This window comes from Podarcis tiliguerta (assembly GCF_965153285.1).
Source record: "Podarcis tiliguerta genome assembly, chromosome: 14".
Lineage (NCBI taxonomy): Eukaryota > Metazoa > Chordata > Lepidosauria > Squamata > Lacertidae > Podarcis > Podarcis tiliguerta.
Genome location: NC_139547.1, coordinates 48343997 through 48367844, shown reverse-complemented (window position 1 = coordinate 48367844; position 23848 = coordinate 48343997). Strand labels below are relative to the sequence as shown.

General features: G+C 48.9%; 1 protein-coding gene across 15 annotated transcripts in view; it reads left to right on the top strand.

Annotated features, from left to right (window-relative positions):
- MPRIP (myosin phosphatase Rho interacting protein) overlaps positions 1 to 23848 on the top strand; it is a 162638-nt gene that overhangs the window by 117478 nt on the left and 21312 nt on the right. For 13 of the 15 annotated variants that reach the window (XR_014504879.1, XR_014504880.1, XR_014504881.1 and 10 more), the window contains exons 9-15: positions 115 to 228; positions 9622 to 9678; positions 11684 to 11752; positions 11991 to 12080; positions 13241 to 13350; positions 20341 to 20935; positions 22385 to 22501. Coding sequence is in view for 11 of the 15 variants with exons in the window: in XM_083413284.1 (XP_083269410.1) it covers positions 115 to 228; positions 9622 to 9678; positions 11684 to 11752; positions 11991 to 12080; positions 13241 to 13350; positions 20341 to 20935; positions 22385 to 22501 (1152 nt within the window). In the remaining 4 variants the exon portion in view is untranslated. Of the gene's footprint in view, positions 1 to 114; positions 229 to 9621; positions 9679 to 11683; positions 11753 to 11990; positions 12081 to 13240; positions 13351 to 16531; positions 16571 to 20340; positions 20936 to 22384; positions 22502 to 23848 lie in introns of all 15 variants that reach the window. The other 2 variants (XM_083413282.1, XM_083413286.1) reach the window with 1 other exon arrangement.

The window sequence follows — 23848 nt, the reverse complement described above, 5'->3', positions numbered from 1 at the left end:
CTTTTGACTCCTGCTTTGCAGGCTTTCAGTGGAAAGAGTTCTTTGGTGTTGAATTTTGATGTTTAGAGCCGAGCTTTGCAGATTTTCCCGTCTTGACCTCCGTGTTTGTTGCAGGACTTTGCTGCCGAATCTGCAACTAGCCCCATCCTGGACGTCTCGACTTCTCCCTTGTCCCCGCACCGCAGAGCCAAATCGCTGGACAGAAGGTCGACTGAGTCCTCCATGACGGTGAGCCCCGAGGCGTTTGCTGTTTTCCGCCGTGCATGGAAACTGGCACAGTGCCTCAAAGGAATGAATGGCGACACTCTGCTTTGCAGGTGTCCTCTGCAGGAGAAGGGAGCGCTGAGGGAAAAGGCAGGTGCTTGACGAGGCAAAATAGGAGACCTGGCATGACATTAGCGTGCTAATTGCTCGGCTGGGAATTTGAGCCAAAAGTTGCAGCGCCCATTAAGGCTGGATAAGAATCTCAGAATTTGCAAAGCCGGGGCTTGCTCTGCAGGTATTCCTATCCACCTTCAGGCAGCTTTGTTTTTTGTTCGCCGTATTTATATTCCTTTCCCCAGTTCCCCCAAAGACCTCAGGGATGTATACATAGTGATCCTCCTGCCCATTTTATCTTCACAACCACCTTGCGAGGTAGGCTGGGCTGAGAGTGAGTCACAGGCTCAAGGTCACCCGGCAAGCTAGGTGGCTGAGTGGAGGCTTGAACCCTCTGGGCTTGAACCCCGGTTGCCCACATCCTCAAATCACTACATCAGACAGGCTGTCATTGCACTTGCGATGCACAAGGACCTGAATTGTGCTGCTTGGTGTCTTTGGGGAAAGTGGGGCTATTGCAGGGCCTTTTCTGTAGTGGCTCCCCGCTTGTGGAATGCTCTCCCCAGGGAGATGCCTTCCTGATGTCAGTAGGCAGGAGGTTATGGCCCTCCCCTTACTGGTTTTCTTAGGAGGTGCCCAGTCCTGTTTAGAAATGGGTTGTCTTGTCTCTTGTCGAAGAAGCCAGTTCAGTGACGTAAGTGTCACTTGAATTGTGTCAGCTGAAGGTGATAAAACCCAGGTTTTTTCTCCACCTACGTGCCACTCCATTCCCACCCAAACTGTCTCCCTTGGCTTCAGGTTCTTTTGCCCAAACTTCAGGTGGATACAGGTCTCCTGGAACAGCCCCCTCCCCACTGTCTCCAAATTCACTGCTCAAATACTGACGGAGCATACTAGCCTTGTGAGTTTTGGTGGTAAACCTTTAACCAGCATTTGTGCTGTGTGACTGCACATCACCGCTGCAAGAAGTTACATGGTGTGCGATCGGCGAGAAGGCCTCCTATTTCTTTCTTCATCTGAACGGTTTTTCTTCAGCTGCAGTGAAATGCTTTTGTGGCGGCACTCACTGGCTTCTTTCTCCCTCTCTCTGCACCTCTCTCTTCCATCTCAAGGCTTCCTTGAAGACTGAGTTGACCTTATCAGAGGGGAACATTTATCAGCAGGCAAGTCTGCCCGTGCCTGTTCAACAAGATGAGATAATGCAGCTTTCTCCACAGTGAACCACGTGCATGACTTTTCACAAAGAAACATAACACTCTTCTCTCCGTGTGTGTAGCTTGCTTGTCACGTTGTCCCCCTCTTCCTTTGTTAGCCTGGGCACCGCTTCACAGGGTGGTTTTTGGAACACACTCTTATCCCTGAAGCAGGTAATTTTAAGGAATGAGGCAGGAACTCAAAATAGGAAGCGGCCGTTTCCACTACGAAGGACTGTAGTCAAGGACCACAACCCGGTGGCAGAACACCTTGGTGAACAAAACATCCCGGGTTCAGTTCCCAGCATATCCAGGCAGGGCTTTCAAGGACTCCTCTCTGAACCTCTGGAGCGCTGTTGCCAGTTGGTGGAGACCATGGGTCTTCAAACACTGGGTTGGCACCCACTGGTGGGTCGCAGCGAGGTCTTTGCTGCCATGTTGGATTCCAGCCAAGGCTGGCCAGACCAAAGGAAGACTGCAAGTGGTGCCTGGGCTGGGACACGTTATCCGACGAGACCCTCTGTTTCTCTGTTTCCATGAGTGCTGCAATACGGCCGGAGAAAAGCGCGAGCCACTTTTAAAAATAAGATGCTTATTTCTGGCCAACCACACGCCCCACCTCCCTATATCTATGCCTCCATTGTGGGTCTTCCACGGTGCTTTTTTTCCCTTTTAAAAAGTGTCTAGGGGTACTCTCATTTTCCTACTCATATTGAAATACTGCCGTTAAATGAGATTCACAAAATGTTTAGGGGTATGCGTCCCCCCCAGAAAAAAAGCACTGGTCCTCCATATTGAGCACATGTCGACCTTCTGGTCCATTTCCAGACTCCTCCCCAGAGTGCAAAATCGCTGGTTTTCGAAAGCTTCTCAGACTTTCAGCTAAGATCAAGTGTTAAAAGCAACAACCCCACTGCTTTTGAATTGGTGACAATGCTGAGGTATACTGCTCTGTGAATTGCCATTTTGGGGTGTGCATTGTTAAGTAGAAATCCAAAGTGAAAAGGCCACAACGGGTGCCATGTTGTGGGTCAGAGGTGGGTCTTGCGTGTGGACCAATGTGGGAAACCGCAGGCGCAGACAGTACTGAGCCAGGTTGACTAACGGTTTGACTCTGTCTGTAAGACTTTATGGCATTATGTCTTTATGACATTCCTGGAAACATGTTCAGTTCAAAGGACTTGGATGATGTCCTGTTGGAACATACGCTTAATGTATTCACCAGCAGTTCAGTATGGACCACTGCTTCCTGGGGCAGCTGTCACTCGCTATGTCTTTTGCAGCATCCCTCAAATAATGGAAGGGACGCAGACTGTGTGTGTGTGTGTGTGCGCGCACGCACATGCATGCAGCTTTTGTCATTCTACCAGTGTGACAGGCGCGTCTGCACTTTTCCCTCTCAGGCCGTTGGGCCTGAGATAAATTGCCCCCACCTCACTGAAATAAATTGGGACGCGGGTGGCGCTGTGGGTAAAAGCCTCAGCGCCTAGGGCTTCCCGATCGAAAGGTCGGCAGTTCGAATCCCCGCAGCGGAGTGCGCTCCCGTTGCTCGGTCCCAGCGCCTGCCAACCTAGCAGTTCGAAAGCACTCTCGGGTGCAAGTAGATAAATAGGGACCGCTTACCAGCGGGAAGGTAAACGGCGTTTCCGTGTGCTGCGCTGGCTCTCCAGATGCGGCTTTGTCACGCTGGCCACGTGACCCGGAAGTGTCTCCAGACAGCGCCGGCCCCTGGCCTCTTGAGTGAGATGGGCGCACAACCCTAGAGTCTGTCAAGACTGGCCCGTACTGGCAGGGGTACCTTTACCTTTACCTTTACACTGAAATAAATTAGATAAATTGCCCCCACCTCACTGAACAACCGTTTACCCGAAGTTTTATTTTCCTTTCCTCTTAAAATTCTAGCCCAGAGTATCCTGTGGGGGACCTTTGTGAGGGGGTAACTAGTAAGTTGGAGTCTCAGACAGGTTTTCTTTAAATAAACAATAAAGATTTATTCAAGGCAAGGCAGCATATAACACAATTGGATTAAATTTAGGTTACTTCAAGAATGCAGTGTGATTTCGCTTTAATTCGTCCTCAGTTGTTTTTGCATTATAGGTTCGGTTCCTTTATACGGTGATTCTTTCAGTTATCCACCCCTTTTAACAATCCTGCTCCTGAGGTACTTTAAGTAATAGACCAAGGGGTTTTCCACATCCCCTTCCTTCACTGGGTCTGGGATGTTCTTCTTTTCCTTGGAAGAATCTCTCCCCTCCAGACTAGATTTGAGTCCCAAGGAGGCTGTTCCTTTCCAGCTCCTACTTCTGGCTCAACCTCTGCCTCCCAGGAAAATTCCAGTCTATTCCTCCTACAGGACACCACACTCTGACCTCCACAATACGCTCAGAGCAGAAGTTGTTTTTCCCCAAACCAACTCTTTCTCCCCTTCACTCTTTCTACCACAACCTGTCTCCTACCCTCTCCAACCCTCTCAACTAACTGTCTCTCCTCAAATCCTCTCCTTTTAAACTCTCCCTCTTGGAACCACAGCCAATCAGAGGCTTCAGTTCATTAACCATTTGCTGGCAGGGAAAGAAAGAAAAAAGAAACACTGGTTGGTTCAACCTGTCCAGCAAAACCAACTTTTTCCCGTCACAACTAGCTTCTGAGGACAAGTGCCTCTCCATGGTGCAGCTTGGGGGCAGCCCCTGGGCCTCACCTTGTCCAGAAATGGTGGGAGGTTGTGGGTGGCTTGACACACAAACATGCATGTCGCTCGTGTTTCGCTTGGCCACCTGGCACGATGTGTGAATGCGCTCCACTGACAAGCACTGTGACTCGCATCCCTTAATGTTGCTCCCACCAGGTGACCCAGAGGTGTCTCCTTCAGTCCAGGTGTATCTGGTTTCTGACCCCCAGTGAGGCAGACTGGGGCAAGCAGGGAATCTAAAACCGCTGGATGTGGCAGGTTGTCCCTCACAATCTCTTTCTCCTGCTGAATACACTTCCCAAGTATGCAAGGGAGGCCATTTTGAAGCCTGGGACCTCATCCTCACCATGGGGCTGATCTTCTGTACAGGAGAGCCAGCAAGATTGTCCTGCAGCCTAAAACTCATTTCAAAAATGGCACCGGCAGCAAGGGCTTGTTGACGGCCTAAATCCTTTGAAATCCAGAGGCTGCTTTCTTAACATCCGGAGTGGGTTTATCCCAGCGGGTCGTGTTACTACTGGCAGCACCTCGCTTTCTATTTCCGAGATGCTATCAGCTTCTCCCTGATTGCATGGCATTCTGAAAGCGGCATCCAGGGATCATTGCTCTGGGTGTGTGATTTAAGGTTTCCTTAAGGGAGGCTTCAGCTCAAAGGAGGAAGCAGCTCCCCCATTCTCTCTCTCTCTCTCTCTCTCTCTCTCACCGCTCCCCCTGCAGCTGTGTTGAGCGGCTTGGGGGGGCTGCTTTCTCCTAAATCCAGTGGCGTAGCGTGGGCTGTCAGCACCCGGGGCAAGGCAAGTAATTTGCGCCCCCTAACCCGGGGCAAGGCAAGTAATTTGCGCCCCCCCCCCCGCTGCACTGTCCCTCCCCCAGATAGTCCCTCGCTCTCTCTCTGCACCGCACGCCTGGCACCCTCCCCTCCACAGTGGGCAGCGACCCGGCGGCTCAGATCGGATTCGCACAGCCAGCACTGCAGTGAGAGAGAGTGAGCCAGGTAGGGGCAGAGAGCTGTGAGTGCGAGCGCCCCCCCCCCAGATGTTGCGCCTGGTGCGGCCGGCCCCCCCTGCACCCCCCACGCTACGCCACTGCCTAAATCTGCCCCCCAAATCTGCAATTTGCTCCACTGGCGAGATCCCGCAGCGAGTTTTGGAAACCTGAACTCCTGGCGCAGGCGGTTTCTCGGCACCAGGTTGGGGCCTCCTTACGAAAGGACGGTAGGAGGGATATTGCTGATCTGCCAAAGGTGTCAAAAAGAGCAATCGAAGTAATCAATGGCCGGGGCACCTTCACTATCTGGGAAGGGTAAAATGGGGCATTCCTTTGTGGGAGGGAAGGGATTGTTTTAGAAAAGGCGGTCGTTAATTTGAATGCATGGGTTAATTTGAATGCATGGGTGAAGAGATACCCACTGCCTCTTTTAACTAATGCATAACTTGGGGCAGTTTATGAAAACGATTAGGCTGCAGATCCGGTCAAAAGAGGGGACAATCTTCACACACGACACGCTTTGTACGAAATTTGCAATCTTCGCCAGCTTAGATGGGTCTGAAAGGGGTTTAGCTAAATTCATGGGAAAGAAGGAGAAGTTGTGGACTCTCCTTCCTTGGAGGTTTTTAAGTAGAGGTTAGGTGGCCATCTGTCAGGGATGCTTTAGCAGAGATTCCTGCATCACCAGGGGGTTGGGCTAGATGACCTTGGGGGTCCCTTCCAACTCAATGATTCTATGAGATAATATTTCAGGCAGCTAAGTGGACACTTGCTGGGGACAAGCTGTCGCTTTCATGCATCACCTCTTGGGCTTCTTGGGAAACTGGGTGCTGGGCTAAATGAGAGTCAGTGGTCGTGTTGTGGTTCAGAGCGCTAGGCCAGAACCTGGCAGACAAGGGTTCAAATCTCTACTCCGCCATGAAGCTCTCGATGGGTGACCAGTCCCTGCTTCTCAGCAGGATTGGTGGGTTAAACAAGGGGGAGGAGAGGAACCATGCATGCTGCCTTTAGCTCCTTGGAGAGAAAGGTGGGATACAAATGCAATAAATGATATAAATATAAAACAGGTGGGCCTCTGGTCTGATCCCACAGGGCTATTTTTAAGACAGCATTTCTCCAAGCTGTGGCATTTGTGATGGAGCCATTGGAAGAGGAAACAAGGGTTGGCTAGATAGTTTTGCACTTACCGGCAGCGAGTTTCCTGTGCAGTCGCTTCATTCATTTAGCCTGTTCTCCCTCCTTTAGGGACGTGGGTGGCGCTGTGGGTTATACCACAGAGCCTAGGGCTTGCCGATCAGAAGGTCGGCGGTTCGAATTCCCGTGACGGGGTGAGCTCCCGTTGCTCGGTCCCAGCTCCCGTTCCTTGGTCCCTGCTCCTGCCAACCTAGCAGTCCGAAAGCACGTCAATGTGCATGTAGATAAATAGGCACCACTCCGGCGGGAAGGTAAACGGTGTTTCCGTGCGCTGCTCTGGTTCGCCAGAAGCGGCTTAGTCATGCTGGCCACATGACCTGTAAGCTGTCTGCGGACAAACGCCGGCTTCCTCAGCCAATAAAGCGAGATGAGTGCCACAACCCCAGAGTCGGTCACGACTGGACCTAATGGTCAGGGGTCCCTTTACCTTACCCACACCTTTCTCCCTGAAAGTTGTCTGGGGGCAACTTGCAACGTAAAATCCGACGAAACTGTATCCCTCATAGCAATATTTTGAAATGACAGTTACTAAAACAGCAGACCTTAAAATGCACCAACCCCCTTCCAAAGGCCGCCATAAATAAAATAAATTGACACTCTCTTGAATGGCAGGAAAAGGGATTGCCTGAACCACACACACACACACCCCCGGCAGGAGGGAATTCCACAGATGGGGGGTGACCACCTCTATGGAGAATGGCACATGCGGAGAACGGCAGAACCTCCCGGGACTGTTCTCGGGAGTGCAAAGTGGCACCTCCCTGGGTGCAGATAAGAACATCAGCCCATGATCCTGTTCGCACAGTGGCCAACCAGTTGCCTGTGGGCAAAGCCCTTCTATGGTTTCTGGTATTCAGAAGGATTTCTGGCTGTGGAGGCAGAGCATAGCTGTTGTGGCTCATAGCCACTGATAATAACCCTCTCCTCCGCGGATTTGTCTCGTCCTCTTTTAAAGCCATCTAGCTTGCTTGCCCATCGGCGCATTCCTGGGGCAGTGAGTTGCACAGTTTAACACTGTGCTGCCGTCCTCCCCCCCCCCCAGCGAATCCCCGTTCTCTCACACCGCTGAGAGGCTAGAGGGCCTCCTGCAACTTGAGGGGGCTTCTTTCGTCTCCAAAGTTGGCGGCTTTTCTTTAAGGCAGGTTGTCCCTTAGGATCTGCTTCGGGGGGAGAAGGAACGGCAACAGCAACCCTGAGCGGTCAGAGCAGAAAGGCCAGTCCCTCTTCCGCCGCCCCACCTGCCAAATTTCCAGTGTATTTTGAGGCCTCGTAAATAGGAACCCCTGGGAGTAGCTTGAATCCCGTCGCACGTGACAGCCACCTGCCAGCCCTGCAGAGTTTATAAATAAAAGCCAGGGAATTGTGGAGCGAGACCTTGAAGACGCTTTGAGTTGGCAGATGAGCAGGGAACTGCATGGATAAGGTAGGCAGCCCGTGTGTGTGTAGGCGTATGTATTTCTATATTGGTCTGCTGGCTGCAATGGGCAGCACTGAGCCGTTTTGCCTCCTCCAGAAAACATTCCCTGCATCAGATTTCTCTGCTGGCGGGATCGTTGCCTTGCTGGAGAGGGAGTGGCTCCTGTTTTTAAGACGCTCCCTGCTGGCCGCTATGTGCAACGACAGCGGCTCACAGCTTCAGCCCCAGAGCAATCGATTGACGCCTTCTCTGCTTTTATGGAGGAGGATTCTCGTTTATCTGTGCAAGGGAGGGCTGCAAAGCCATTCATTTAAGGTTTAGTGGCTGGGACATCCAGGGAGCTTCCCGGCTGAGTGAGGATTTGAATTCAGGTCCTTCAGACATCCAAGTCCACATCGTCATACTGGTGCACTCCCTCCCTCTCGCTTTTGCTTTGGGTTTCCATCTTCAAAACCCCTTGGGCCTGATCCTGTCTGCACCTCGTATGTGCACAGTCCTCTGCGTATGGGACTTGAGCTGGTGGGAGCGCCCCAGAAATATTGACTTACCTGCTTCTCTTTGCCCCCAATACCTCAAGGGCTGCCTCTTCCCATATGAATAGACCTGGACTGTGCGATCATCATCTGAGGCCCTTCTTTGTGTGCCTATTCTGCGAGAGGTCCAGAGGGCAGCAACACGAGTACGGGGCCTTTTCTGTGGTGGCTCCCCATTTGTGGAATGCTCTCCCCAGGGAGGCTCGCCTGGCACCTTCATTGCATATCGTTAGGCAAAAACATCCCTCTTCATCCAGGCCTTTGGCTAATGAAAAAATCTATGGTCTTTGAAATTATTTGTAGCTAGTACACATTTTTGTGTTTTTATATTGAAAACCAGCCTGTGATCCTCAGATGAAGGGTGGTAAAGAATACACACACACACACACACACACACACACACACACTACTATCCTTCTCCCAACCCACAAATGGTGTGAAAATATAGCCTTTTATTCTCCTTCCAAAACCAGCCCACCTACTAGTGGCTCAGGTGCGGTATTCCAAAATCCTAGTTTCTATTGCAGTATATATAGGGAATTGTCGGTATTGTAAGCTGGACCCCCTTACGGGCATTAGAACTCCATGGGAAACAGATATGGGTCTTATTATCTCAGATAGTAAATGGAATACTACCTGTTCTTCTAAGCCATACAGGTGTGTTTCTGCATGCATCTTGGGAAGGCTCACTGGAAGTTTCACACAAGTGACATCACAGAGAAACGCAGGTGCCCTATATGAATTTCAGGATGGCACCGCTTTGCTGGCAGGGACATGGAGTGCGACATTATTTCCTTGATGGTGGGAGGGCCTGCTTGTGAAAAATGCCATCTTGAAGACCACTGTAGCTTTCATTTCTAAATATAGGGGATGGTATTACTCAAAGACTGCAGCCTAATGAATTCACAGCATGGCTGCTGGCTGCAAGAACAATATCCATAGCACAAAAGTGGAAGGATTTGCAGATACTTCTATGATATATAAATGCATGGAACCTGGCGATGGCAGAAAAGCTTCCTTGGATACCAGCACACATACAATGCTGTTCCTTGCCAGGGATGGTTTTGAAAACAACATACATAGTTTTAAGTAACGGAAGTAGCTTGTTCTCCTGCGGCATCCTTGCTCAGTGCAGACTGAGTCTCCCCTCGTTTCCTTTTGGCATGTGGAACTGCAGACGCCTTTCTTGGATGAAGATAGTGTGTTTTCCCTCTCTTGGAAGCTGAACGTGGCCCCGGTCCTGTCTGAGTTTTGCAAAGGACTCATTATCTCCTTTTCCTCTCTCTGCAGCCTGACCTGCTGAACTTCAAGAAGGGATGGCTGACCAAGCAGTACGAGGACGGACAGGTAAAATCTCGGATGAAATTCTGATTTAAGGACCTCTCCTCCAAGCAAAGGGACGCGGGTGGTGCTGTGGGTTAAACCACAGGGCCTAGGACTTGCCGATCAGAAGGTCAGCGGTTCGAATCCCCGCGACGGGGTGAGCTCCCGTTGCTCGGTCCCTGCTCCTGCCAACCTAGCAGTTTGAAAGCACATCAAAGTGCAAGCAGATAAATAGGTACCGCTCTGGCGGGAAGGTAAACGGCGTTTCCATGCGCTGCTTTGGTTCGCCAGAAACGGCTTAGTCATGCTGGCCACATGACCCGGAAGCTGTACGCCGGCTCCCTCGGCCAATAAAGTGAGATGAGCGCCGCAACCCCAGAGTCGGCCATGACTGGACCTAATGGTCAGGGGGCCCTTTACTTCCAAGTAAAGAGCTGGCTTTTGTTACGATCTGGTTACAGTTTGTTGTACTTTTATCTGATTTATATCCCACCTTTTTCCTCCAATAAGCTCCAGTTGGCATAGATGGTTCTCTTCCTCCCCGTTTTAATCTCACAACAGCCCTGTGAAGTAGGTGACTGTGACTGACTCCAAGGTCACCCCAGGAGCTTCATGGTCGAGTGGGGATTCGAACCCTGGTCTCCCAGGTCCTCCTTGCCCGTATTCTGTTCCCTGAGTATCCAGGCAGCCTTGGTTGATAAACAGAAGCCGGGGCTACCAGTTTCCACTGCAAGATTCACAGGCTGCAGCTACAGCAGCAGCCTCTGAATACTGAGAAGGGCATCTTGAAATACAGTAAGGAGGAAGAGATTGGATTAAATCAGAATGCCTTGGAGAGAGGGTGTCCTTAATGGAAAAGCCAGCTGCTCTGGTTCCCCCAAGGCAACGTGGTTGAATGTTCCCTTCCCAGACCCAGCAAGGCTGCCAAAGTTATTGATTGGAGAGCGTGTCCTGTCGGAAAACCCCTCCCCGCTCTCTCCTGTTGCTCAGGCTTTCCTTTCCATTCCAACTTCTTCACTTGTTTATGAAAAAGGTAAAGGTACCCCTGCCCGTACGGGCCAGTCTTGCCAGACTCTAGGGTTGTGCGCCCATCTCACTCAAGAGGCCAGGGGCCAGCGCTGTCCAGAGACACTTCTGGGTCACGTGGCCAGCGTGACATCACTGCTCTGGCGAGCCAGAGCCGCACACGGAAACACCGTTTACCTTCCCGCTGGTAAGCGGTCCCTATTTATCTACTTGCACCCGGGAATGCTTTCGAACTGCTAGGTTGGCAGGCGCTGGGACCGAACAATGGGAGCGCACCCCGCCGCGGGGATTCGAACCGCCGACCTTTCGATCGGCAAGCCCTAGGCGCTGAGGCTTTTACCCACAGCGCCACCCGCGTCCCCGCGTTGTTTATGAAATGCATGTATTATTACTTGGCTTGCATTTTTTCTCCTGGTCAAAAATCCCCTACGTGGTTGTCAAGAATCACAGATCCAAAATTCAAATTGAAACATGATAAATACTTTGGAAGCCCGTCATTTAGAAGAGCACGTCAGGCAACTCAACAGGGTTAACACTCTCAAACATCCCCAATAGGCCCGGGTGAACAACCGAGTTTTTAGGAGGCGTTGGACACCCGAGAGACAGAGGTTCCGAAATCTCCTTTGTGGGGGGGGGGGGGTGTTCCAGAGGCTTGTTGTTAAAATTGAAACAGCCTGCTTTCTCGGAAACATTTCCAGATTGCAATCTCTGGCCACCATACGACCTGTTGCGTCTCCTCTGATCGCAGAGGACAAGGTTGACTATCATAAGGGAGGCAGGCTGCTGCTTCAGGAGTTGTTAATGTGTTTCTGTGACTTCTGTGCACTTGCTCCTGTATACAGAAGTTTATGTGTGCTTTGCACAGAGGCTCACATCGCAAGATCTAGTGTCCAGAGTCACAGTATGCTAGTGGGGCATTGCACACTAATGACTGGGGGGGATGGCAAGAGCACACAGATCATCTGAGCAGTTTGTAAAACAGCTTGTCTTGTTTGTTCCCTAGTGGAAGAAACACTGGTTTGTGCTGACAGATCAGAGCCTGAGATACTACCGGGATTCTGTGGCAGAGGAGGTAAGCTACAATCGAAGCTCCATTTCCCCCTCTGATACTCAACTCCTCGCATTCTCCTGCTTCCATTTCCTTCCCCTGCTGAATTTTAGACTGTAAGCTGCTCTGGGCAGGGACCTGTCTTCTGGTATTTTGTAAAATACTGCACACATGCTGCTTGAATAAGCAAATGATCTACTTTGTCTTGTTGGAGATGAGAAAAACAAGCCTCACACATTTCTTCTTTGCGATGTTTTGCCAGGCTGCTGATTTGGATGGGGAAATTGATTTGTCAACATGTTTTGATGTCACGGAATATCCTGTCCAGCGGAACTATGGCTTCCAAATCCATGTAAGAGAAACTTGTGGGGAGCAGGATGGGTCATGCAGTGAATTTAGGAGGTGGCTGCGGTTGGAAAAAACAGTAATTGCTTCTGTAGCTTTCATCCAGTTTCAAATGGAATTTCACTTATCCTTCAAAGGTTGAGGTCCATTGCTTGGGAGATTGCCTAGGTCGAGGTTTGTTTAAGACCGCTCCAGTATCTCCTGCAGCACAAAGTTGTTACTCTTCATCCTGGCCACAGTTCCCCATGCTTTGGTTAACATCCAGGCTTGACTACTGCAATGAGTTGCACATGGGGCAGCCCTCAGAAAACATTTGAAAACATTATCTGATTCAAAAGACTCCTGACTGAGGCATGCTGGAGTGGTCACAACATATATCATAAATGTAATAAACTTATTTATAAATTTTAATAATAATAATATAATCATGACAATTTACAATAAAATCGTAAATAAAAAAATATCCTCCCAGTTCCCCAACTTCCTCTGAAGTTAGGCAGGCAGTTACTGGGGAAGAGAGTCTTGGTTATGCCACCCCAGTTTTTAAACTCCCAGTTTGCCTGGCGCCTTTTCTTAATGTCCTTGAGGTGACAGACAAAGACCATATTTTACTGACATTATAGCTTTAGTGTCTTTTTCTTTTCATTTTTGCTGTTAGGTTTTATTTTCTGACGTTTCAGCCTTAATACAGCTAATTTGAGATTTTGCAGTCTTGTTTTTTTTTTAAAAAACTAGATTGTTTTTTGTGTGTTGCAAAATTGTACACACACAAATCATAAAACATAACATGGCTGAGAAAAATTGGTGACGGGCGGGGTGTGTGTAAAATACAAAACATATGATTGTACAGTAAATAATCACACGGTGATTACAGTTAAGCATTTCAACGAATTCTTCAATAAATCAACTTGAAGACAACTTTAGAAGACATCTGAAGGCAGCCCTGTTTAGGGAAGCTTTAAATATTTGATGAATTTTTGTATTTTAATATTTTGCTGGAAGCTGCCCAGAGTGGCTGGGAAACCCAGCCAGATGGGCGGGGTATAAATAATAAATTATCATAATATTATTAATAGAAGGGGATGCAAAGGATGCTTTTTTCTAAATGAACTGGTGCTCAGCATCACCTCTTCCTCTTGTGTTTCTCTTCCTTTTCTTTTGGCGTAGACTAAAGAAGGCGAGTTCACTCTCTCTGCCATGACCTCGGGGATCCGCAGGAACTGGATCCAGACGATTATGAAGCACGTTCGCCCCACCACTGCTCCAGATGTGACCAGGTAAGAAGAAAGGGGCGTTTCAGGGCAGTCTCCTATTCACTGGGCCTCCACACCTTCCAGTCTTTCTCTGTCTCTCTTTATGCCTCTGTTCTCTCTCTCTCTTTCTCCATTCTCCTTTACTGACCCCTCCTTTTGATCCTCACACGGCTCGGAAGCTGCTGTTTGGTGCCTCGCTGCCAAATTTCTCGGCTGCGGCTTGTTCCGATTCCACGCCGGCGTGCGGCGCAACGGCTGGAAGTGTTGGGTGGGTCTGGAGCCAGGGAGACACAGACTGGAAAGTCTGCTGGGTTACAAAGCGCTCTGGTGGACCCAAGGCCGGTTGGTTGGTCGCTCTCCCTCCCTCACAACCTTCCTTCAAGGAAGGGCAGGATCCGAGGCTCACACACCTGTTTTAATCTCTAAGACACTGAGGGCATCTTACCGAGGATTTCTCATCCGTTTCGGAAGACTTGTGAGGAAATAGGTGATCAAAAGTCGCAGAATAGTTCAGAAGCAAAAGTTTACTCCAATAAATTGAAAAGCATAAAGAGCCCAGAGTTGATTGATGAGATCCCTCAGCCTTGGGCAATTTAAAGAGTCCTCATCTCTCCTTTGGAATCCACACTGCATTGCACGGTGGGTGTTTTTCTCCTTGGGAAAGATGTCACTTCAGAATTGACTCTTAGAATTATCTGTCAGACTTCGTTGATTGCAGGTGTTTAGGAAAACCTCGAAGTCCCACTTGTTTCTGCCAGCTTTTTCTTGAGCCACGTTTGTTGTGTGTTGTATTTTAGTGGGGGGGGGGCTTTTTTCCAAAACTGGCTTTTAATTGTTTTGTTGTACTGTATTTTAATTGTACACCATATTGGGAGGAGTCTCCCGACCTTAAAGGCCACATAAAACTATTTTAAATAAAGCCTTGATTCTCAGCTTTGCTGAGGCTCAGGGCAGCTGCCTGAATTGCAGATATTCCATTATATCTCTAGTGTTTTTCAGTGTACAAAATGATTAGCAGAAGAAATACATACAGTCGTGGGGAAAAGAAAGCGCACCCTCTTTGAATTCTGTGGTTTTACATATGAAGACATAATAACAATCATCTGTTCCTATAGCAGGTCTTAAAAATTAGGTAAATGCAGCCTCAGATGAACAGCAACACATAGCATATTCCACTGTGTCATGATTTATTTAACACAAATAAAGCCAAAACGGAAGTCGTGTGTGAAAAACTAAGTACACCTTATGATTCAATAGCTTGTAGAACCACCTTTAGCAGCAATAACATGAAGCAGTTGTTTTCTGTAGGATTTTATCTGTCTCTCACATCATTGTGGAGGAATTTTGGCTCATTCTTCTTTACAAGTTTGCTTCAGTTCATTGAGGTTTGCTGGCATTTGTTTGTGTACAGTTCTCTTAAGGTCCCACAGAGTATTTCAATTGGGTTGAGGTCTGGATTTTTACTGGGCCATTGCAACCCCTTGGTTCTGTTCTTTTTCAGCCATTCGGTTGTAGATGTGCTGGTGTACTTGGGATCCTTGTCCTATTGCATGACCCATTTTCAGCCAAGTTTCAGCTCTTGGGCAGATGGCCACACATTGACTGTAGAATACTTTAGTATATAGAGGAGTTCATGGTCGACTCAATGACTGCAAGGTTCCCAGGTCCTGTGGCTGCAAAACAAACCCAAACCAATCCCCCTTCCACCACCATGCTTGACAGTTGATATGAGGCTCTTGTTCTGACATGCTGTGTTTAATTTTTGCTAAACGTGGCGCTGTGCGTTATGGCCAAACATCTCCACTTCGGTCTCCTCTGTCCAAAGGACATTGTTCCAGAAGTCTTGTGATTTGTTCAGATGCAACCAAAGCTGTGCTGCCATGTTCTTTTTAGAAAAAGGAGGCTTTCTCCTGGAAACCCTTCCAAACAAACGGTACTTGTTCAGTCTTTTTCTAATTGTCATGAACTTTAACATTTAACATGCTAACTGAGGCCTGTAGAGGCTGAGATGTAACTCTTGGGTTTTGGGGTTGTTGTTTTTTTTGCCATGTCTCTGAACATTGTATGGTCTGACTTTGGGATGAATTTGCTGGGACGTCCACTCCTGAGAAGATTGGCAACTGTCTTGAATGTTTTCCACTTTTGAATAATCTTTCTCCCTGTAGAATGATGGACTTAAAACTGGTTGGAGGTGGTCTTAGAACCCTTCCCAGTTTCATGGGCGGCAGCACTTGCTTCTCGAAGAGCATTGTGTTCTCTTTCCTCTTCGGTATTGTGTTAAAACACACCTGAATGCTCCAGACCAGCAAACTGCTAAAACTTCAGCTTTTACAGAGGTGAACATGCTGATGATCAGTTAAGCAGGGGCATTTGATTAGCAGCCTCTGTCTGCTACTTAGCTTCTTAATTCCTATGGAAGCAGTAAGGGTGTACTTAGTTTTTCATACATGATTTCTCCATCTTGGCTTTATTTCTGTTAAATAAATCATGCCACGGTGTAATATGTCCTGTGTTGTTGTTCATCTGATGTTCTATTTACCTAATTTTAAGACCTGCTAAGCACGTCAAAGTGCAAGTAGATAAATAGGTAGCGCTCTGGCTGGAAGGTAAATGGCGTTTCCATGCGCTGCTCTGGCTTCACCAGAAGCGGCTTAGTCCTGCTGGCCACATGACCCAGAAAAACTGTCAGCGGACAAATGCCGGCTCCCTCGGCCTATAGAGCAAGATGAGCGCCGTAACCCCAGAGTTGTTCGCGACTGGACTTAATGGTCAGAGGTCCCGTTACCTTTAAGGAACAGATGATTGCTATTATCTCCTAATATGTAAAACCACAGAATTAAAAGAGGGTGCACTTTCTTTTTCCCATGACGCATGTAACCCCCCTCTTAAGAGTCAATGGAAGCACCGCCTGGGTGTGTTTTTAGGGGGTGTTCTTTCAGTTTGCTGCCTCTTTCTTTCCTCTTCTACCACTTGCATTCTTCCATTCTCTCCCTTTTCTGACCCCTCCCTAGCAACCGCTTGAGGACGCTCTTGCTTTCCTTCTTTTGAGAGCTGCGATTGGAAAAACGCAGCCCACGGTTTCAACCCGGAACGACCCATTCCCCTTTCTGCTCCACACATCACCCCATTTCTCTCTGGGTGCTTCTGAACCCTCTTTTCTCTCTCTCCTCACTCCTTCGTGTGTTTAATTTCCATGCGTTCCCAGGAAAAGCTTCTCTTTGAAACTATCCGTGCTGAAGCCCAGGTTGGAAAACTGTGTTCTCTCCTGTATTAACGTTTTGTGGTTTGTATATATCTTGTGATTCACTGCATGCCTCCCCTATCTTTTTGCACTCTGGAGGGGTAAAAAGTCCTGCTTTTCTGCTTTGGGAACAAACAGTGGGATAGAGGAGAGCGGGGAAAAGAGGCAGCTCCTCGTTTCGTTGCTGATTTATCCTCCTTTGGCTCAGCGATGCTTTCCCCGTTTACATCTTGACAACGGAGGCGCACTCCTGCAGCTGAGTCCTGTGTTCAAAAATGTCACATGGGAAAAGCAATATAAGCTGCCACCTCTGCGAAGGACACAGAAATGACCCCATGTGTATGACGTTACCTGTGTCTGCTGGTCACCTTTCCCATGTGACGTTTTCACACATTCCTGGAAATGCCTCAAGGGCGTTTGGAAGCATTGGGAATGTTTCCCTGGAAAAGACTCCTGGTCTGATCAGGTCTGTGCCTTGGAAGGGGGGAACAGCCGAAGATGCAGAAAGTCTCTATAGTACAGCAGATTAGCGTTGAAACTTCCCGTTAAGAGATTGTGGGATCTCTTGCAGGTACTGTTTGTCTTCAGAAGTGTAGGAAAATGCCTCTCTGCCATCATTTTGCTAAGCGACTGGTATCCAGGCTTCAGTTCCAGGTTGGGCAGTGCTTGGACCTGCCATGTTACCAGGTTGGCTGGTACCTGTAGCTAGTACTGGTATCCAAGGCAGCGAGGGCCTGGGCATCTGAAGGTGGCACCTGCAAATTAGATGCTGTGTTGAAATCCTCAGGCCCCTGGGACGTCTCTCCAGTTCTGGGCACCACAATTTGAGCAGGATATTGACAAGCTGGAACATGTGCAGAGGAGAGTGACCAAGATGATCAGGGGTTTGGAAACTAAGCCTTATGAGGAATGGTTGAAAGAGCTGGGTATGTTTAGCCTGGAAAAGAGGAGATATGAGAGCCATCTTCAGATATCTCAAGGGCCGTCATGTGGAGGATGTAGCAAGCTTGTTTTCTCCTGCTCTGGAGGGTAGGACCTGAACCAGTGGATTCAACTTAGTCGGAGATTCCGACTAAACATCAGGAAGAACTCCTCTCCTCTTTTTTAAACCCAGTCTGCCACTTTGCATGCTGAAGGCTGGCATGTGTCATGTTTTGTCCATAGGCCTTGTCTGGCAGCTCCTTTTAGGTTCTCCTCCGATGTCTGAAACTCTCTTCCTCCACCTTGCTTGTCTGCTGCCTGTGTTGTCTGCCTCTTTTTCTGTTCCTCTCTCACTACTGGCATTGAGGGCTGCCGCTTTCCTTCTTTGGTGTCGGCAGTAGCTTGCGTTAGGCCCTGCGCTGATGCCTGTCGTGTAGAAGTAGCGAAGCAGTGTGCTGTCTCCAAACGCCAGGACTGTTGACTGCAAGCCAAGGCCCTCTTCGCACATGACACTTTCCCCGCAACATGGGTGTAGTCAAATGTCCGCCTTGCCCGTTGCAAAAAGTTGCCAAGGTGTCTGTCCTGCCACAGTCGCATGGGTTTAGAAGTTGCTGCGTCTGCTGCCGTTTCTGGACACACACACACAATGGTGGCAAAAAGTAGACGTTTGTACGCTTTTACGGCTTGTATGCTTATTTTTGCTTTATACAGATGACAACTCTGAAAGGCTTTGGACCTGAAAATCCCACGCAGGCAGGTCCACTTTCTTCCTGATTTCTGTCTGCCAGGTGGAAGTTGTGCTGCCTGTGTGGGATTGCTTGATCTGAAGCCACCCACTTGAGTGGGGAAAATGCTAAGAAAACCTGAGTGTTCAGTACAGAGAAGAGCTTGGAGATGTTTCATGGAGAACCTTTTCCAAGGAATCCATTTAAGCACGTCTACCAAATTTCCCTGCAAACCGATGTTTACTTTTGTGCGATCAGACTTCCCCCTCCATTGTTAAATTGAAGCCTGACAGCCAATGTGCCCGACTAAGGCCACGTCCTCTCCTCTTTGGGAACTGAACTGAGTGCAGTGGTTTAAAATAAAAAGAAAGAAAGAGAAGTGATCAGGGATGCCTGTATCTCAATGGGCAAACAAGCCCAGTGTTCATCTTTTATTATCATTTAGGCTTTATTCTGGGGTAACGTTTTCCTTCCCTGAAGATGGGTCCCACTGAGGAACCTGTTAAAATAAAAGCACAGGAATGTACAATCAGTGTACCATTTTTGTGTGTGTATGTATGGTAGGGAAAATCTCATCTTGTATTCAGCCCTGAATTCTGTAACTTAGGAGGGTTTCTGTGAGGCTACTCGTAGGAATTATTTCACCTTGCCTTGCAATCACCAGCAACAAAGCTAGTTTTCTTTTGAGGACACACTAGATCAAACTGCTGAGAGGAATCCTTTTGTCTTTGTGGGGTTTAATGAGAATTGGGGGAAACCCTGGCAGAGTGTGGCCAAAATCAGGCCAGTTTGGGAGAACAGCTACACTTCCCACTTAGTAGAAAGCAGATTTTTAAAAAGGACCTTCCCTGGTCGTTCTGATTGCCATACTTCATAACTGTTTGGTTCAGAGCATGTCTGTATGTAGCCCATAATGCTCAGGTGTGTTCTGAACCACATTGAAGTCCTCCTCTAGCTTGGAATGCAAAAATGAATTTCCAAAGCTTCTATTTTTTATTTTTTTAAAAATAATATTTATTCCAATTTTCAAAAATACAGAAAAAATTGAAAGAGACAATATACAATAAAATAAAAAGAAGAAAAAATAAAAATAAAAATTAACAATACATAAAAACACCACCCACCCCTCCACCAAGAGAAAAAAGCAAAAAACAAAAACATTTTAAAAAAGAAAACACTTCCATTTTTCAAAATTCCTTCCTTAGAAGCAAAGCTTCTAAGCTGCTTCAGACTTCAGATGAAGGGGCGCTTCACCACTCACTAGTTTTGATAGGCATCAAATGCTAAATCTTGCAAGAGGGAGATAATTTCACAGGCTAATAATAATAATAACAATAATAATAAATTTTATTTATATCCCGCCCTCCCCAGCCGAAGCCGGGCTCAGAGCGGCTAACAACAATCAAATAATCCAACATTCTAAAAACATTTCATTATAAAAATTAATTAAAATCAAATTGATGGCAACCGTTAAGCAAAATTCTGTGCAGGTTGCTAGAGGAGGGAATCAGGCTGGGCCCTGACCAAAGGCCTGGTGGAACAACTCTGTCTTGCAGGCCCTGCGGAAAGATGTCAGGTCCCGCAGGGCCCTAGTCTCTTGTGACAGAGCGTTCCACCAGATTGGAGCCGCAGCCGAGAAAGCCCTGGCTCTAGTTGAGGCCAGCCTAACCTCTCTGTGGCCTGGGACCTTCAGGGTGTTTTTATTTGCAGACCGTAAGTTCTTCTGTGGGACATACCAGGAGACGCAGTCCTGTAGGTCCGAGGGTCCTAGGCCGTATAGGGCTTTAAAGGTTAAAAACAGCACCTTAAACCTGATCCTGTACTCCACCGGGAGCCAGTGCAGCTGGTATAGTACCGGATGAATGTGATCTCGCAGCGAAGACCCCATAAGGAGTCTCGCCGCGGCATTCTGCACCCGCTGGAGTTTCTGGGTCAGTCTCAAGGGCAGCCCCAGAGATAGCATGGCCCTGGACATTTCAAGGGGCTTCGATTCTTCCCTCCCTGCCCCCACTACCTTCTGGCCTACAGTGGTACCTTTACATAGCAAAACTGAAAGGGGGTATACAGGAAACCAACACCAGCGCTGATGGGTTTTTCGCTCTCTTGTCCACTTTCCTCCCTTTCCAGCTCTTTGCCCGAGGAGAAAAGCAAAACCAGCTCCTCCTTCGACGCCTGCCCCAAGCCGAGCGAGAAACAGGACGCCGAGCAAGCGGAAATTGACCCTGAGCACAAGCGCAGCCGCGCCCGGGAGCGCCGGCGTGAAGGCCGCTCCAAAACGTTTGACTGGGCCGAGTTCCGCCCCATCCAGCAAGCCCTGGCTCAGGAGAGAGCCAGCGTGGCGGACGCTTCCAAAGGCAGCGCCGGTGCCCCTTTTGCCAAGGAGCCCGGCTCCACGGATGCAGACCCCGGGGAGCTGGAGAGGGAGCGTGCGCGGCGGAGGGAGGAGAGGCGCAAGCGGTTTGAGAGCCTGGATGCCCCCAACGGGGGAGGCCCAGAAGACTTTTCCCGCATGGAGGTGGACAGGCTCCCGGGGCTGCCCAGCCCTTCGGAGACCAAGCCGCAGAACGTCCATGTGGAGATCGAGCAGCGGTGGCACCAGGTGGAGACGACCCCTCTGCGCGAGGAGAAGCAGGTCCCCATAGCCCCTCTACACCTCGCCCATCCGGACGACAGCAGCGAGGCTCTCCACAAGCAGCACCTCACCACGCTCCTGGAGAAGGAGGTAAAATGGAGGGAGGGAAGAGGGCAGGTGGGTGGGACTTGGGCTCCTCCAGGCAGGCTGGCTTAGGACTGATGGGAGTTCAAGAAACCTAGCAGCGAGCCCTGGAAGAAACAGGGGGATATGAGGTTCAAGCAGGGGGCTTCAGTTATCTTGCTCACACTAATCTCTTCCCGCCCTCTCTCCATTTGCAATTTGCTTACGGTCACTTTAAATATGGACGAGGCACGTTAAACTGGCTTACCTTTCCTCTTTAACTCCCGATAGGGCAGGGCTAGGGAACTACATCTGTTTCTGTGCCACCCTTTCACTGCCTACCTGTCAGATCACCTGGCACCCCATCCAGCGATGGGGCATTCGTGAAGTCCCCACCATGGTTGAGACTTCAAAGTGCCACACTGGGTTTGCAAAGAGCCCTGTTCCCACTTTGGAGTGGCAACAGTCAGCAGGTCATTGGTACTTCAGAGCACCAAGCAGGGCTCTGTGCAAGCAGCAGGGAGCTTGCACATAGCTCTGCTCGGTGCTTTGAAGGCCCTTTCAAGGACTGGCTTGCCACGTGCAGCCGAAGCGATGGATCCCACGGAACTTGAAGTCCAAGCTCCGCTCTCTTCTGGGATCAGCCATCCTACGGAGTTCCCTCGGCAGTGACTGCCAAACTCTTTGGCCAGGATACAATCGGGAGCACCTGTGACATCATGCGTGGGGCTTGCATGTGGGCGTGGCTTGTGGGAAACAGCCTTGCAGGGCGCATTGGAATTCATGCTGGGTCACATTGTTGATTTTGCAAAGCATTGCTCTCATTGTTGTAATCCTCTCTGAGTATAATCTGGGAAGGCAGCATGCAGTCAAAGGGGTGGTGCTGAAATTTGGCCCATGGACCAGAGGTTCCCCATAACCTGTGATATTACTGGTCCTCCTTAATTATCCGGAGATGGATCAAAATTGGCAAGCCTCCCCACTCTTGTGGGATATAAGAAACCATTCCCTCTCTTCCCTCTACACGGGAGAGAAGTGTCCAAGCGTGTTGACCTCCATGGCTTCATTTACTTGGAGCTCAGCTCACCTTGGCACTTCTGCATCTTCAGCAAGTAAATTATGTTTAGTTTATCTGACCTCTTCTGCTGTCCTTGTAGCATCTGCTGTTAATGAGCCAGTCCTGGGGAGGGGAAGAAAAATGCAAGCCATCATCTAAGCCCATGCCTTTGGGGAGAAACTGGAGATGGAATGGCTTCCTAGAGCACGATGGTTCCTGGAGAAGTTCTTAGCTTAGTTCCTACCCCAAAGCTTGGTATAGAGGAGGAGGAGAAGCTCCTGTTAGGAGGTTGCAGGAGAAATCCATCCAATTCATCCACCCAGTTTGTATAGGGCAGCCGGTCACCTTGCCAGTTTAGAGCTGTGGATGTTTTTGAATGACGTCTTTGTGGTCTTCTCCCTTCCCTCTTGTGCTTGCAGCTGGAGCAGAGCCAGAAGGCAGCTTCTGAACTCCTGGAGCAGAACCGCGCTCTGCAGGACCAGCTGAAAGTAGCTTTGGGCCGTGAGCAGAGTGCCCGGGAAGGTTACGTCCTGCAGGTAGGAGAGCAAGGCCAACGTCCTACTTGGTTGCCGTCGCTCGAATTTAATCTGTGAGACTTCAGTCCAGGGTGCTTCTGGGGACGCACCTGGGTGGGAGACACAGTTTGCAAAACCTTCAGTCCTCCACGTCGTAGGGGTGAGAGAGAAGCTTTTTGCATTACCCTCTTTTCTGCAGGTACAGAGCAAGCTCCTCTTTTCAGTACTGCACTAAGCAGCCTTGTTGCTCGGGAATTCGGAGAAATCATCCCAGTTTTGAAAGCAATGGTTTAAATCAGAAGAGTTTCGGAAGGTTCGGTCCACCATCTCCATTGATAACCACGTCTGGTTGTATCCAAACGTAGACTAAAACCTGCCTCTTGATCTTAGGAAACTTCGTGGAAAATTGGGTTGCAGTATCTTAAGAGGTGTCAAAATTGATAGCAAACAAGCCATTTTCCAAAGTATATAGTTGATAATGTAATTTGTTTCTAGGGCTGATCCAGGGTTGCAACCCAGGGAACACCCAATCTGGATCGGATCCTGACTCATTTTGGTCCGTGGGGTCAATGTTTAATTGGGGTCTCTAAAGCCTATAGGGCAAGAGAGAAGGAGCCACGGTGTCTCCTCCCCCCCCCCGCCGCCAGCTGACTACACCGCTGAGAGCGGGAGGGTTCAATCCTGCTGGGTCCTACTCTTCTACCATGTTCCCTAGCTGATGAAGCAGACTTCCTGCAGGGGAGTAAACATAGCTCCCAAGCTGGTGTGTGCCATTGTCAGTTTGCATACATTTCAATTAACAATAACTTAAAATTTTAAAGCATTAGTTGCTTGATTAAGTGAGGGTGCCTTTGGGTTTATTAAAATGTGTTTCAATTTATTGACCACTCTTCAGAGTTGCAAGCCTAATATTTTTATTTTGTAAGTAGCTTTGATAAAGAGCGACACCATGCTGCAGAGGCATCCTTCCCTTTTCATAATGCGTTCAACCTTCTGGAAGAGTTGGCCTTTTGTCCAAGACTACCCAAGTCTCCTGATGGAGAGAGATCATCTTTTGGAACAGAATCTCTTGCATACTGACAAGAGAGAGCAGATGCCGCCCATTTGCTAGGTTATCTGTTGTGCCTTCAGCCTGATACCCTGCACCTATGGCTCCTTGTTATTTTGCCATTTGTGTAGGTGACAGAGGTGGCATTGTGCTGTGGGGTGAACCTCCTTTCCCTGGAGGACACTGGCAGATGATGATCACTGTACAGATTGCCTGGCCCAGAATAATGGGACGAATTCCATCAGGTCGCACCAGATAACCTAAATGCTCCCTCTCCTTTTAACTGGGCCCAATAGGAGTACCTTTGCTTGTAGGACTAA